Raw genomic sequence first — 16,099 nt, 5'->3', positions numbered from 1 at the left:
GGGCAGCAGCGGCTGTCATGCCGCAGGCAGGTAGGGTTAACGCCGGCTCGGGAGCAGGGAGCCTGCACTGCAGGGGTTGGAATGTTTGTTCCCAGTCCTTCAATCCTCATCAGCCCTTCAGCTACGGGAGATCCATACTGGATCCATGGTAACGGTTTTAGCACACTCCACTTCCATCAGCTGATGACAATGGGCCGTTCTAGCTGCTGGCAGAGGAGCTGTCTCCCCTTTGCTGAGCTCAGAGTTGCAGTGAGAGGGGACCCGAGTGATGAAATTAAATAAATAAATGTTAGGAAATGTGATTTAATGAGGTAGGGATTGCACAGCAGGGCTTCTGCATTCATTCCTTTCCCACACGTAGCCAAGCCAGCAGGTAGCTCGGGTGCTGCACAGCACCGAGAAGAACTTGTCCTTTTGTTCCTTAGGTTAATTAAACTGAAGCAAGCACGAGAAAATCATCTGAAATTAGACAACTGCTTAGCAAGTTAAGTGGTACCAATTTAGAAATTATATTAAGAAATACATTGTAATTCCTGCTATTTATACCTCTCTTCAGAGCTGATTGTATCAGAGCCAGACTGCAGTGGTGTCCCGGCAAGAGTTCCAGATCTTAAGCAAGCTCTTTTAGAGAAATGAAATCAATCTTCTTTTCCTAAAGACCACTGAGCTTTTAGTAGCTATAGTTTATTAGAACCTTCTAGGAGAAAGACCAGTTTGCTGTTTATTAGAAACCCATGCTGGGAAGATTCTTGTTAGTGTTAAAGGGTAAGATATATCCCTTAGCTGACTAGCACAGGATCAGGCTTCTTTCTCAGGTAGTGTCACTAATTGGACAGGTTGGAGACATTTTCCTTTTCAAGATGAATCAGAATTGACAGGCTTCTGGCTATATTACAGTAATGATTTTCTTAGCCTGGTGCTTTGATTTTATTATTTATGTGTTAAAAAACCCAATATCCTCACCTGAAAAAAGCTCAAACCCCAGAATCTCCAATGCCCAAGCTAAATCCTAGTTTGATCAGTGTGGGAGATGCTGTGCCTGCAGAGTGGTAGCCATGTTGGCAGCTCAGGGGTTAATCTCTTGTTGCTGTAATACGCTTTGAGAGCAGCAGCTCAGTCTGCTTGTGTTAGCAAGATTAAAAGCAGGAGCTGCAGTGCCATTGCAAGCACTGAATGAGTGGGACTGTTGCAGAGTGAACTGTAGCTGAATTTTATCTTTTCTTCTTGCTTTTTTTCCACCAGCTCCTCCCCCCTTCGTTCCTACTCTCAAGTCTGATGATGACACCTCAAATTTTGATGAACCAGAGAAGAATTCGCGGGTTTTATCCTCTACGCGCCAGTTGAACCCAGCAGGATTCTCGGGGGAAGATTTGCCGTTTGTGGGGTTTTCATTCATCAAGGCTTTGGGGATACTCAGACCAGAGTAAGTAGAAATTATTGCTCAGGTGGATAGGACTGCTGGAAAAATGGGTAGGTTTGTTGCAGAGAGGATGGTGTGTGTGTGAGAGGGAAAGCTGTTTTAACTGACCTGTACTCTGCTGTAGGGAAGCTGCCAGATTCGGGCTTTATCTGTTGCTGGTGTGTCTTGTGCATGTCCTACTGTTCTCTGATTATTTCTGGGATGAGAGGGAGGAAATGGGATGGAAAGATTCATTCTAAACCAGCTATTATTAAAATTGTAGTTCAAATAGTTTGCATTAGTTGTTGCTGTTAAGCAGGGAGCAGTAGGTGATTGCATTTCTGGTACTGCAGATCCCTGCAAGGAGGAGAATACTGAGGAGTTCAGAGATGGAAAAAGGGGATGGTGTTATTTTATTGGGTCACAGAGTGAGCACCAAGTGCTGGGAATGTGTAAGGCTGAATCAGTGATCCATGGAAAAGGAGCTCCACTAACCTGGGAATGTGCAATGATGGGTCAGTGAGCAAGGGAAGGAGCTGCATGGCAGCTGGCTCTGTGCTGCTGGGTCAAGTTAAATAGGAGGACTGGACATGGCTGTGGTGTATGCTCAGAGACTGGAGATTCAGATCAAATATGCCGTGGCCATGTGTGTGGAGGGATGTAAAGACCTCAGAGAAATGGTTTTCAATGGAAAGAAAACATGATTTCCAAGAGAATGGAGTCAGAGAAAAAGAAGAATATAAGTAGCGTGATATAAACCATTTGATGTGGTGGGTGGTTGGTTTTTGGTGACAGAGCTATTGAAAAAGTATTAGTGCAGTGTGTTAAGTTGGGAAGTCCTTAGCTCAGGACCAGGAGGCCTCTCAGGAACGCAGCGGCTTTGGCTGGGTTAGTGACTCAATGCACTGTGTTATCATGTCAACCCTCATTCCCTGCTGCTGGTTTGCTCCCTTCTGGGACTTCATTGTCAATCTGTCTTAATTGAGTTTCATTTTATGTCATATTGGTGGTAGTTGCTCTGCAGTAAGCTTGTCACCGAATTTGGTGATACTGTTGACATCTTTGATCTTGCTCACACCGTGAATCAAGGTTATATGATGGTTATGCCAGAAATAAAAAGGGAATCTTTGCCTTCCCCTCCTCAGCAGAGTTGCTTTTATGGCAAAAGAGGAAGGAAGGGAGAGGATCTAAAACCTCAGAAAGTGTTCTTTTGGTAAAATGATCTAATATTGTCAGCAGGATGGAATGCTAGATCTGTAGATACCTGGAGCTAAAAATCTGTCTTAATTTAGGAGTGAGATAACTTAGGCTGTTCTCTTGTCTGCCTGGAGAACTGCAATCCATGTACCAGGTCTGTGTGGCCATTCAGGTGACAGTCAGAAAAGCCTCAACAGTGACCATATATGTGTGGTAAAAACATGTATGTAATTGGGCCCAGGACTAGAACTGAAGAGGAGAATGGGGTGAAGTCTCAGAACAGTGGTGTAACTGTGCTGGAGGCTGAGAGAGCTGGAGCAGATGGACTGAGGGGCTTTCTCTGTGGAGCTGCTATCAAAAATGCGTATGGAAGTTACATTTGAATTTTGGGAATAGGTGAGAAGAGGTATAGCAAATGAATATAGAGATTAGTGTCCTCTGCAGAAATTTTGACTGAAATAAAATTTCTGTTTGGTGTGGCCTGTTTTTTCTTAAACTGGAACAGAAAGTCATCTTATATTTAATATTCTCCTAAATATTAATAGTTTCTTTTTCTTGAGTGAGATCTCGATAAATGCACTTATATTTAGCAGTAAATATTTGCCTTTTGTCCTAAGAAGGTGATTAAAGTATGGCAAAGCCCTTATGGAGACTTTAAAATACCTTATTTAAATATTGCAGTGATTAGTTTATTCTCAATACCACTGCAAATGGGTCACAAAGATAACTTCTTACTTATAAAATATTGTCTGGTGTGTGTTTTACTTGAGGAAATAGAGTACTGTTTGTCTGCACTGCCTTGAAAATCAAATTCTTAGATGATGAACAGTAAAGTGTGGAGGGGACTAATCTGTTGTGAATCTTGGGATGCCTTCTCTGGAAGGTCCTAAGTCATGAAGTTTATCAGTCCAGAATTTTTTTAAAAAAACCTTTTCCTGTGAAAGTCTATCCTTATGGTTGCTAAGTGATGCAGATCTATTTTCCTGTCTGCAGCACGAACCCTCTAGTGCTGCTTACTGTAAGGCCAGGCAACTGCAGAGTGCCGGTGACGAGGTCCTTGAAACTTTCAGCAGTTTGAATCTGGGGGCTGTCAGGGTTACGCTCTTGCCCTTGTCCACTGGACAGGAAGTAGCTGGGTGTTTGGGTGTTTTAAATACTTCAGAGAAAAGACAGCTACAAAAAGGACAGAAGAAGGATAACAGAAGTTCTCTTTTCCACTCTCCCAATGACTTTGGGCTAGAAGGGTTTTCTTTCTTTTAGTCACTTAGACCTGTTGCCAGAAATGACATGGTTGGTGTGTGGTTTAGAAGGGTCCATTGGATTACAGTGCTATGTCTGCTGCCCCACACCATGAGATTTGAGAAGAATTTGTGTCCCTCTAACAAATGTGAGATTTATCAAAAATGCAAAAGACACAGCAAAAATGTCTCATAGGAAGCAATCAGGAGAAATCAAGGGCATTGTTTAAGTTGTGGGCTCCTGTACTAGCAAAGTGTTTCAGTTAAATCTGCTCTTAGGAGAGCTGGGCTGAGGCTGCAATCAAGGACCAGCCAACTCCTTCTCTCATCATGGCCTCTGAATTCTGGATGTGGGGGAGAAAAGCCTGTCTGGCTGCAAATCTGGCTGCTGGTTTGGCTGCAAGCGTGTGACTGTGACAAGATAAGAGACAACCAAGAGTTTAATTCCATTAAAAGCCAGCCCCACCTTACTTCCTGTCCCTAACCATGGCTGATCTCCAGTGCTTAGAACAAGTGACAGAAACCCTTAGCTGCCAAAAATATGCATCAAGTGGTGGAAGAAAATTGTTCTTGTCTTTTGCAGGTGACTAGCAGAAAACATAAGATAAATATGTTATAAATCCAGAGCTAACCAAATATACCAAACTGCCTAATAAAAAGAAATACCTAATAAAATTAGTGCGTGATAAAAATAAATACCAAATAAAGTACATCAAAATACCTAATAAAAAATAAGTGCCTAATTAAAAAATAGTTTATTATTCAAAATTTTGCCTGCCTATGTTCTCTTTCTAAAGTCCTAAGAAGTGGTATTTCTCAAGATTTCTGGGGTTTTGTTTTCTGTGGTTTTTTTGGGTTACTGGGGTTGATGTTTTTTTAATTTAAAAATTTGGTATGGATTCGTGACTGTCATTATAAAATACTGAGTTAAAATGGGCCATTCCTCCAAAAAGAAGGATTTCTACTGATTTCTTCCAACAGTTTGTTGGGTTCTGGTAAGCTCTTTCACCAAAGATAGATGAAAGAGGAAGCACAGGATGAGCATACCAAAAATATGCTTTGCTTCAGCAAGCTCTATTCACAGATTGATGGTATCACTGTTTGTTTTTGGTTGGTTTTTTTTAGGCCTGAGCAAGCATTTACGAGGGGGTGGAAGGTACAGATGAGTATAATGCTAAAAAGAATAGAGCATGAGGGATGGGGGATGAGATTATCAGCATGTTGTGTGGGGGCCAGGATTAGGACAGATGGTGCCAATCCTTGTGAGAAGGAATCACAGGTGAGTTGGGGGTTTAGGACAGTGGCAGAAAAGGACACAGGAAGTTACAAGGTGAGATGGGATGTGCAAGGTACAAGTTGGACACCAAGAATCAGCTTGGAGCTTTTCCCATAGCAGTGCTTTTTTCTTCTTCATCTCAGCCACGTTAGGACTGGAGGAGCTTTTACAGAAGCAGCCCCAATTCTGCTCATTCTGCTGGTTGAGGCTGCTGCTGATCTAGCTGTGAAATCACTAGTCAGCTCTAAGTTAACTTGGGTTTTAGTCATGCAGGCACTGCTTCTCTGGAAAGTAAATTGGCACAGCCAGTGCTAGGAGAGCTTGGTACTCTAGACTTAGATTTGGGTTTTTTTAATCTTTTATTGCAATTTTTTTGTTGATGGAGCTGGTTACCTTTTGTTAATAATTTTTTTCACACTTGAGAGGAAACAGCAGAAACTGCTCTGTTGTGCTAAGAGAATTGATCCAGATGTAGCAGTTAATTAAATGAAATACTCTGAGATGGTCCCATCCTGAATGATAGCTTTGCATCATGGCTTTTGATGTTGGATTGTATGTGTTTAATTTCTGCAATGATGCTGACAGAGGAAGAATATAAGTGCCCCAGAAATGTGGGTATTTTCCACCTTGTCATGCTCTGTTGAGAGCTTCTATCACCATGACAAGGCTAATTAGATTAGCCAGTATTCCATTTCTCTTGATTTCCTCTGTCTGCCCCTTTCTGATACTTTGAAGGTTGTATGGATGTTCAGGAAGTTGTTCTAATACAATTTGTACACAGGAAAGAATTACTGGGAGAGCATGTCTCCTAAAAACTGTGTCCAGTGCTAACTGAGATCCGCTTCCCTTGGGGATAAGATGTACTGTTTCCATGGCAGGAAAATCACCGTGTCACCAGCACATATATTTTTAAGGAGTTTCTTCCTCACTTTGGACAGGGATGGGGAAGAAGGATTGGGGTTGTGTCTGCAGCTTTCTCTCCTGTTACAAAGCCAACACCAGCCCTGAGGAGCAGCTCCCTCTGCAGTCACCTCATGAAATCCAAACTTGGGCAGTCTCCTGTGCCCTGTCCCATCCCATCCCACCTGGCTGAACCTTTTGCAGAACTCCACATTTCCTTCCCTGAATCCCTCCTGTTCCTGCCTGTCTTGCAGTGCCTGGGGATGCTTTCAGCTGGCTCACCATGAGAAGTTTTTGAAATGCAAAATGGTGCCTGTAATATTAGGCTCTGATTCTTTTAATAGCAAATAAAATAAACAAGCAAAAATGACAAATAAAATTAGCTCCTTTGGGGAGGTGGAATAGGAGATGCAAATAAAACCAGCTCTGTGAGAACTGGCTGGAGTTTTCTTAGGTAATGCCTGAGATCTGAAAAGAATGGAAGTAAAAAAGTGATGATTAAGGTTGAAACTATAATTTAAAAAAAAGATTGCTTTAGCCAATACAGTTCAGACCTGTAAAACTAAATTTTTATTAAAAGAAGATTTTCAGATTTGTCTCAGTACATATTTGCAGATATTTACATATATTTGATTAACATTTGAAAGCAGATTCCTTAGTGTCTTTTTTAGCTAATGTGAGCTTTAATTTGTATTTTTAGACTGCTTTTCTCAACTATTCATTTTTAGCCTTGTTTGTACACCCAGCTGTTATGGGATTTAATATGCATCTTTCTCAGATGGTTGCTTTTTCTCTGTAGGAGTATAGACACGCTTTATAAATTGATTTTTAAATATGGTAATTTGACGGATCAGATTGATTGGACCAGGGCTAAAGGAATGCTGTATAAAAGCGTTAATTTTAAACTTTTTTTTTAGTAAGTCCTGATCATGTCTCTATCATTGACATGCAGGATTCTTTCTTCTAAGTTTTTCCATATCAGGTTTCTTAAGAGATATATTAATACCTGACCTTTCAAGGCAGCATTGGTGAATTTTGCTGTTTGTTTGCTGATATTAAAACAGTCTTTCCTAATCACTGCTCGAGGTGGTGGTGCTGAAGATCTGTTTGATCCAGAAATGTTGCTGCATTTTTGTAAAAATCCATGTATATCTTTCTGTGCCTCTGCTGCATATCCAGTTGGATTAAGGAGTAGATTTTTCTCAGAAAATGGTGGTGATGGAATGAAACTTTCCTTGGTGTTGAGAGGAGCCTGTGCTGCTGTGTGTGGGTGTCTGGCTCTATGCAGAGAGCTGCTCAAAGCTCCTTTCTCTCCGTGGGGATAACTGGCTGCACACCAAACTGTGGCCAGGAGAAGCAGAAAGCAACGTGTGGGCAGCCTGTGTGATCTTTTATTAGCACCTTCATTGTACTGCTGCTTTTTCATCTATCAGTTAACACTGCTTCCATCATTAACTGCTCCAGTCTCTAGTCTGAATCATTTTATGCAAGGGAGAATGTGATTTTTAAAATTGTGTTTTGATGTGTGTACTTAATTTTTTGGTTGCAGATTGCATATTTAGGACTTTGCAAAGCACTAAAAATATGCTCCTAAACATCAGGTGGCTTCCTATCCTCTTCTAAAATAAATTTAGACTAACAGCAATGGTAAACTTCTTAAATGCTGAGTTCCAATTAGACAGAAAGCTTAAGAACAAGTAAATATTTTCCCCTGGCTTCTGGAGTCAAATTGTTTTGAACAGTACAGTTGTGTCTCAGGAAAAAAAATTACTTGTAAGTGGAACTCTGAAGTTCTGCAGTGTGACTAATCATATTGATATTGATTGGGTTTGTAGGGATCATATGAATTGGGTTAGGGAAGTTTCAATTTTGATTCACAGAATGTAACTAAGGATATTAAATTCTTCTTCCTGTGGTGCAGATTATGACATGGTGAAGTTTGTAGGGCTTTTATACTTTGATGATAATTTAAAAACCTGTTTAAAAATGAAGTACCAAATAAAAAGCATTTCTCTGAAAATTTGTTATCTTTCCAAATGGTTATGTTGACTTTATGCTCTTGTTTTTGTTGCACCTATAAATCCCTACAAATCATGCAAAACTGCTGCTGTGATTTATTGTTTTGCACTCTGACACAGCCACCGATGGAAAATATTAATATTGTAACTAGAAGTACACGTGGATTATTTAATAATGATGTACTGTCATTAGCTTTTATGGTACCTTTGATCTGCAATGATGGCTGTTAGGCTGTGATTGCTGCACAATCACATTTCTTTTATCCTGGAATAAGTAAGTACCCAATGACTTTACAGAGGCTGCATAAATCAGATTTCTGTACCTTTTGCCCATATTCATGTGCTGTTTGGCTTTACTCTTTTAGATCTGTTTTTTCAAGTGTGGATTCACCAGCCAAGGTCAGCTCCATGGAAAAGACACTTCTTCTCAAGAGCAAAGAGCTCCAAGACGCCCAGGACAAGTGTCACAAGGTATTTATTCATGCGATTGGCCACACCCATTGCTCCAGGAATCTGCAACCACTGTATGTCCAGGGATCTGTCAGATGCTGCTGATCATCCAGACTCGTGGTGGGCAAAGTGCTTTTCCTTCAGAGAGGTGGCTTCCTGTCCAGTACAAAGGGAGATGAATTTAGGCCATGCTGTTGCTGTAGATACTTTTAACTTAACAAGAAGCGGCTCTGGATTTTAAACAGTGCTTTTGTCAGCGTGCAACAGACGACTGCTGCTTCCTGCAGGCCCTGCCTCTTCATCAGACACACATTACAGCAGTACTGTTCTGAGGGCTCTTCCTCACTCATCAGCTCCTGCTTATATAACTGTTGTCACGTCACTGCTTTATGGTGAACGTCTTGTAACAGTTGCTGTGCTCCAATAAAGGGAACCTGGTGGAGTCTTTTAACACTTACTGCTTGTTTTGAGACTTTTATGAGAGTTCCATTACTTTTCTCCCTGCTCGGTTCTGGATTTGACCATTTACTCCTGACAAGGAGATGGGGGGAAACCATCTTCTGGTCCAGCATGGATTTGGGATAAGGTTAAAGTGACCCATCTCTGCAAGTCAGGTGAAAAATGATTGTGTCTTCTTTGCTAACTGGGGTTCGAAGAATGACTGAATATGAACAAGCAGCTTGAATGAATGGGGTGACTTAGACTTACTACTTTGTCCTTAAGAAGAACTGTGCATTCCTGGAGCAGAGACAATGGTATCGGAATTTAAACACCATTTGGAGAAACATAGCTAGAAGTCTCTTGGAGACAAATTCCTTACAAAGAGAGCTCTGAAAGTAGCAGTTAACAAAGCTTTTGAAGCCCCCCTTTATAACCTCTTGATATTTATTGCAGATGGAGCAGGAAATGACGCGGTTGCACCGGAGAGTGTCAGAGGTGGAGGCTGTACTTAGCCAAAAGGAGGTGGAACTGAAAGCCTCTGAGACCCAGCGATCCCTCCTGGAGCAGGACCTGGCCACCTATATCACAGAATGCAGTGTGAGCCCTTACACCAGTCCTTTCAGCTCTGAAGGCCTGAAATCTGGTGGTCTTTGTCTTTCTCTTCCATCATGCTTTCAGTGGGGTACTTGATGGAGAGAAAATCCTATATGAGAGGATATATGTTGAGCCTGGAGCCCTGAAGTGTTTGCACAAGCTTGATTGGTAGTTTTATTCAGATGTTGTTTCATGGTCATGTGTTTAGATCATGCAGGAGTGACTACTGTCCTGGTCTTGCTGAAACTCTTTGTGATGTTTGTCTTACTGGCTGTGCTAGAACATGCCTGGTTTGTGCTTCTTGAAGGTTTCTTAGCTGGAAGAGGATGGGGCCTAATCAGTGCCTAGACAGAAATCTTCAGGAACAAATAGGATTAGGAAGCAGTGGTGTTGCCTCCATCTGTGGTGTCCTGAGTTCAGACCCATCCTGTTCCCCAGCACAGTGTCAGGGAAGATCTAGGGCAGGTGCTATTTTTCAGGTAGAATATAAAAATGAGGCTGTAAAGCCATGTCTTCAAAGATCATTTTTCATGAGAGCTGGAATGTCTGCCCAGTTGTCACTGGCAATATTCCAGTGAGGATATTTTTATTCTAGTTGATAGTCTCTGTATTTTCAGTTAGATACACAATTATGTTTCCTCTCTTGTACCAAGAGCAAAAATGCAGCTAATACTCTGTTCCAGAGAATTGAAAACCATTTCTGATGTCTTGGTTTGTTGGGAAGGACATCTTAAAATGGGGCCAAGTTATTTTCCTATACTGAATGCTACTAGGCAAAGAAAGAAAATTCAGTTTGTATCTTCCTGTTGATGAATAACACTCAGTTAATAGGAGCACCACTCCACTGGTGACTCCAAATGTGGAGGTAAGGCATGTGGTGAGATACACTCAGCTCTTCTGTTCCTTACAGAAATTTAACAATGATTAAAGCATTTGACTCACTTAACAGCAACAAGAAAAATGTAAGTAACATGAAGTTGAAGGATTGTATCTAGGTTGTGAATTAATAGTGCTGGATAAAATATAGATAAATGCTGTCAATAATGGATGCCTTTTGTGATCTGTGTTTGGTTTTTGTCTCTAAACCTGATGTGAGGAAGTGGAGATTTGAACGAAGATTTAAGTTGAGTAAACAGTGTTTGTAAAATGGGCTGCTTCTGTTCAGATAGGAGCAGCACTGGCCATGAATTTCATTAGGATTCCATCATTGGTGCCTCCATTTTTCTGATGCCTCACTGCAGTCAAGGAGGCATTTCTGTAACTGAAGATCTTCATTATACAACCATTTGAGAAACCAAAGCCTATGTATTGAACATTTTGCTTTCTGCAGAGCTTAAAGCGCAGCCTGGAGCAGGCACGGATGGAGGTGTCTCAGGAAGATGATAAGGCACTGCAGCTACTTCATGATATCAGAGAGCAAAGCCGAAAACTGCAAGAGATCAAAGAACAGGTATTCCTGCTTCTTTGGGGAGCAGAGTGGCTGCCCACAAATAGGCATTCTTGGCACATTCTAGCTCTGGTGCCAGGATTGCGCTCGGTGTTGATAGGCTGTGATAACTCCCAAGCTGTGTGATTTCACAGGGGTTCCTGAACAATTCAGGAAGCTACAAAACTCCACTTGTGTATTTTGCAAGTAAGCACAAACTCCAGACTTCACCTTTTTCTTTTCCTAGTCCTGAAAGTACTTCATCTATACAATCAGTTTAGGAGAAATTTCCAATGCTTTAGTGACATGCTGCACTAGAAATGACCTATCCATTTTAAATGTCACAAGTTAATGAATCTTCACCTGGGAGAGAGCTGAGCTAACCTGAATTTTGTGTTGGTTTTTTTAAAAATTTTTTCTTCTTTATCTTACTATTTAAAATGCTTAATAGCATTTCAAAATAGAATGTGTATTGCCTGGTTTTTTTTCCTTATTTGATCTGTTTGCAAAGTAGAAATTAATAATTTTCTTTTCCACCCAAAGAATGTTGAAAGTTCACTAATTCACATATTTGCTCATAGGAAAAAAAAGGTCAACATTAAATGGAAACATTGTGACAAATGTGGCCATTGCAAGGGAGAACCCATTCATTTTTTTATGAATTAACAGCAACATACTGCATTGAGAAAAAGAAACTGAAATTTGCTATAGCAGTCAAACAATTCTTTGTAATTATCTGTTGGTTTTCATCTTCAAAGCACTTTACAAACATTAACTGACTCATTTCAAAGTCTCTGAGACAAGGAAGCCCTGAAACCTTGGTAATAATTCTCCAGACATGAGTAGCTCTTATGTAAAAAGTAATGAAATGCAAACCCAACCCTCTGGATGTAGCTGGCCTCCACAGGCTTCCCCAGCATTCTTCTGGGTGGTTGTTTTATGTAATACAAGGGATCTAAAGCTCCCTGCTCTCTCTTCTGGTGCTTTGCTAGCAAAGTTGCTTTAAATGCTGAAATGGGGAACATTTGTGATGATTTTAAATATCCACAGATTGTTAGGCAGTACAGACAAATGTAATAGAGGAAACATAATGCAAGTAATTTTTAATCAAACACTTTGTCCCAGAATCTCTTAATTTGGCTTGTGAAGATTCACAATGACATAAAGAGGCTGCTTAGTTCAAGAAATGAGTCCTGCAGACTTTCATGTCTGTGGTGGCCTTCTGAGCTCCCTGAAACACTTGTGCAAGAACCTTGCAACCAAAAATGCTGAGAGATTTGTGCTGATTCATGTGAGCAGGTGGATCTTGGCCATTAAAGACTTGGACCATGACTTTTAAGTCAGAGGGAACTGGGAGTTGGAAGAGCCCCTTAGAATTTTGCTGTTGGAAATCTGAGGCTTGAGAGAATGAGTCAAATCAACAGCAAATCAGAATCTTCCAAACCCAATAATTAGGCATTTGATATTTTCAGGGCAAGGCTGTAGGTTCAACTTAACCTCAGGTACTTGGATAGAAGAGCATGGTGGGATTGTGGGGTTTTTTGTTTGCTTGGGGTGTGTGTTTGGTTTTTGTTTTGTTTTGTTTTTTTTGTTTTAACTAAACCTGTGCTCTGGTTGTTATTTGATGAAGAACTGTACTAACAGACAAACTTGCAACAAATCAGAATCTGTATTTTTTTTTAAAGCCCCACTCATGTCTGTGTAGTTCCCTGATGTGATTTGCTTCAGATACATGCCCTGAACTTGTCTAGTAATCTGTGCTTAAATACCTCTTGGTATTTTAGAACTCTGAGCAATGCATATCCCAGAGGTTTGTTCTGTGTTGCCTTGGGTGCTGTGGCCTGTTCCTCTGATCTATCTCGGGACTTATTCAAAGACAATCTTGCAAATGTGATGAAACAAGAAAACCTGAAATATTACTAATTATCTCCTCTTCTTTCTTCTTTTCTCCCTCCCCATTTTCCTCCCTTCCCAAATGCTCATTGTAACAGTGGCAACTATTGTCATACCTTTAATTCTTTGGTCAAGTGTTCGCTGATATAAAAGGCCAGTATTTTAGGAAGTCTAAACAAATTATGATTTCTGAGCAGAACATTTATTCCTTCAAACCATTCTGCCTTTTTTGTTCACAGATGTATTTGTATAAAAAGAATATTTGAGTTAATACATGCTTAGCTATTAGGAAAAAAGCTCTAATTTTTTTTCCAGCAAGAAAATAAGATTATCCTTGCATAGGAGATGAACTGGAAAGAGTAGATCCCTGTCTGGCTTACAAAGTGGAGAACCAGTTTTGGGATTACAAACCAAGGAGCCATTCTTTGCTCCCTGTAAGGGACAGTAAAGCAACCTGCTAAAGGCCTGGCCTCTTTCAATACCTGCATAAGCTCTCCATGCAGGAGGATGAGGGGCTGCCATCAGGGTCAGTGCTCAGCAGTCTCTCATTGAGCTGAAGGCACTGCCTGTCTGGAGGGAGCGATGACAAACCTGATTCTGTCACGAGACAGTTACTCTTCTGAATATGGGGGTAGTCAGGCATACTGTAAGATATTAAAATGGAAAGAAAGATAGACTCCCCCACTGTCAGTCCTTCACAATCTTTGTTCCTAACTCTTGATGTGCATGTTTTCTACTTGTTCTCAGCTTCGTAAAAAATACTTTGATTTTGGAGAGGGCTTTTTGGTGTGTTTTTTCAGGTTTTTTTTTTGCTTTAGAGGAATTTTATGAAATGCATACTTGCAGGACTTAGTAAATGCTAAACATAATTAAATTCTTTTCTTCCAGTGAAGATATGTGAAACAATCTCTTGAGCTAGTCTCAGTTTGAGTTCCCAGTCTCATTGAGATAGTCAATTCAAATGTTCTTTTCTTCTCCCACATTCCACTTCCAAATGCCTGGTCTTGTAGTCTCCTACATGGGGAATCTTTATTTCTGCCTGTATAGGCAAATATCTTCCATGAGCAATGTGAATTTTAGATAGTTTTTTTAAGATAATATTTGATTTTAGGTTGTCTCCCATACTAAGCAATGTGATCCTTTTTAACTCTGTCAAGAGAAATCTGATGGCTGCAAGCCACAGTGTGCTACCCCTCTGCTTCTCCTTCTTTCCTTTTACCCAAGCTGTGCAGATCTGTGATAACTGTCATGTTATCAGCCTGAGAAAATAGATCTTGAGGGAGCATCTGGGCATTTAGTAGAGACATCAACTCAAAGGCACATTTCTGTTTCAGAAATTAGAAATGTAAGTAATTTTTATCATTTGTATGTAGATGTATTTATGTGTTCCTGCACTCTCAAAAAGCCGGTGTTTTGATTTTGAGGTATTGAGTTGAAAGTGACAAGACTCAAACCAGAACACCATGGATGTTATTTTAGTTAGTTTTTATTGTTTTATTTTGTACTTTACCTTTCTTCTATGTACTCTTAAGTGCATCTCTTGCCTGCAGTCAGTATTCTGGAATCTGCTGCTGCAAGCATTTCCCCTGTTGCCTCTAAACTGTAACCCCTTCTTCTTCCCTTGCACCCCAACCACAGGAATACCAAGCTCAAGTGGAAGAGATGAGGCTGATGATGAATCAGCTGGAGGAGGATCTGATCTCGGCTCGCAGGCGCAGTGATCTCTACGAGTCGGAGTTGAGGGAGTCCCGCCTGGCAGCCGAGGAATTCAAACGTAAAGCTGCCGAGTGCCACAACAAACTGCAAAAGGTAGTTTAGGCTCCATGGGAGAGGGGGCTGAGGCTTGCTGGAATATCTAGTGCTGCTTGACACATGCACACACAAGTTGTGGGTGTGCCCTTCAAAGATTAGCGTGGTTCCTACAACTAACACAACATGTTTTTCATGATGGGATTTCTACTTTGTGTAACTACTGGTGTTTAAATTGCATGAGGTGATGACTGGATAGAAGCCTAGCTTTTCCTGAGATTTTCATATGTTTTATATTTAAGTTACAGGTTAAAGATCAAGGAAAAAATGAGGCAGGAGAGTTGTATTCCAAACTGGAAAAGGTATGTTACTTTAGTGTTCTAGATTTTTCTTCCTGGGTCTTTCATGTTTTGCACAGAAACCAAACTGTGGCTACTCAGTGGCATGCATGGCCTCACAGCCCCCACCTCCTTTCATTTTATGTTTTAAGACATCTTGGTGTGATTCACTGTTCTCTCTTATTTGGTCTAAAGCTGTCTCTGGATAACCTGTTCTTAATGGATTGTGTTGAGAAGCCAGGCAAAGACAGGCTGCTATGTGTCATCTGAGTTTGGAGTCAGGCTGGGGCTCCATCAGGGTTTTCTTTACTCAGAAAGAGGAGGAAGTGAAAAACAGAAAGAATTCTGAGTGTTCTCACACTGAACAATCTTCTTGGTAACTAAAATATTCAATCAACTGGAAGGTAGCAAAATGGGAATGGATTTGCTAAGGGGTGTTTTGGTGTGTTGGGATTACAGGGGGAAACCAAGATTTTTGGGAAGTGAATTGAAACAAATATGGTATCATAAGCAAAGAGCATTTTCTCCTCTTTGGTTTTGCTTCTTTCCCTCCATCTTTTTATCTAACTATAGATCAATACAGAGCAGCAAGCCAAAATCCAGGAGCTGCAGGAAAAGCTGACAAAGGTAACGACTGGGTGGTGAAAGTGAGTTTTTCACAAGATTTCCCAGTGAAACCTTAATGAAGAGGAGGGATGCACTTTGTTTTACCCTCAAAAATAGAATTAGTCATAGCATGGGGGATGATAAGGAAAAGGGGGTGGGAACTGGTATCTGAAATCACTGGTGCTCTCAATATGCTTTTGGCTCTTGAGACATGTCAACAGTGTTTATTTTTACAAATGAAGCTGAGTCAGAACTGGAGTAGTGTAAAGAAATTCTCATCTAAATGAGGCCTGTTTGGGTATGCTCTGGACACTGCACTGGTCCCTTGCTTCTGAAGAAGGGTTCAGCTGCTTTTTGCTCACTAATAAAACCCATGCTGGACTTGCTTTAGTCTCCCAGTATAATCTGCTTTAATCACTTGACAGTTCAGATCTTCACAGGATCTTCAAAGCAAAAATGTTGAATGATAGGGCTTCACAACAGAATTAAAACACCTTGTCAATGTCTGCTGAAAGTGGTGCAGAATATCTAAGATTTGCTGTCATGGTCAGTCTGGCACTTCAGGTGTCACTGT

The 16,099-nt window shown here is 40.8% G+C and overlaps 1 protein-coding gene across 10 annotated transcripts in view; it reads left to right on the top strand.

Annotated features, from left to right (window-relative positions):
• Window positions 1–16,099, top strand: part of CIT (citron rho-interacting serine/threonine kinase) — a 68,644-nt gene that overhangs the window by 12,768 nt on the left and 39,777 nt on the right. For 6 of the 10 annotated variants that reach the window (XM_031057395.1, XM_031057394.1, XM_031057392.1 and 3 more), the window contains 7 exons: window positions 1,243–1,423; window positions 8,394–8,499; window positions 9,373–9,516; window positions 10,844–10,963; window positions 14,471–14,641; window positions 14,884–14,943; window positions 15,493–15,546. In XM_031057395.1, the coding sequence (XP_030913255.1) occupies window positions 1,243–1,423; window positions 8,394–8,499; window positions 9,373–9,516; window positions 10,844–10,963; window positions 14,471–14,641; window positions 14,884–14,943; window positions 15,493–15,546 (836 nt within the window). The remainder of the gene's footprint in view (window positions 1–1,242; window positions 1,424–8,393; window positions 8,500–9,372; window positions 9,517–10,843; window positions 10,964–14,470; window positions 14,642–14,883; window positions 14,944–15,492; window positions 15,547–16,099) is intronic. The other 4 variants (XM_031057396.1, XM_031057393.1, XM_005421478.2 and 1 more) reach the window with 1 other exon arrangement.

This window comes from Geospiza fortis, unplaced genomic scaffold (genome assembly GCF_000277835.1).
Source record: "Geospiza fortis unplaced genomic scaffold, GeoFor_1.0 scaffold408, whole genome shotgun sequence".
Taxonomy (NCBI): domain Eukaryota; kingdom Metazoa; phylum Chordata; class Aves; order Passeriformes; family Thraupidae; genus Geospiza; species Geospiza fortis.
The sequence above is the reverse complement of the archived record's forward strand: the minus strand, read 5'-3'. Positions and strand labels throughout refer to the sequence as shown.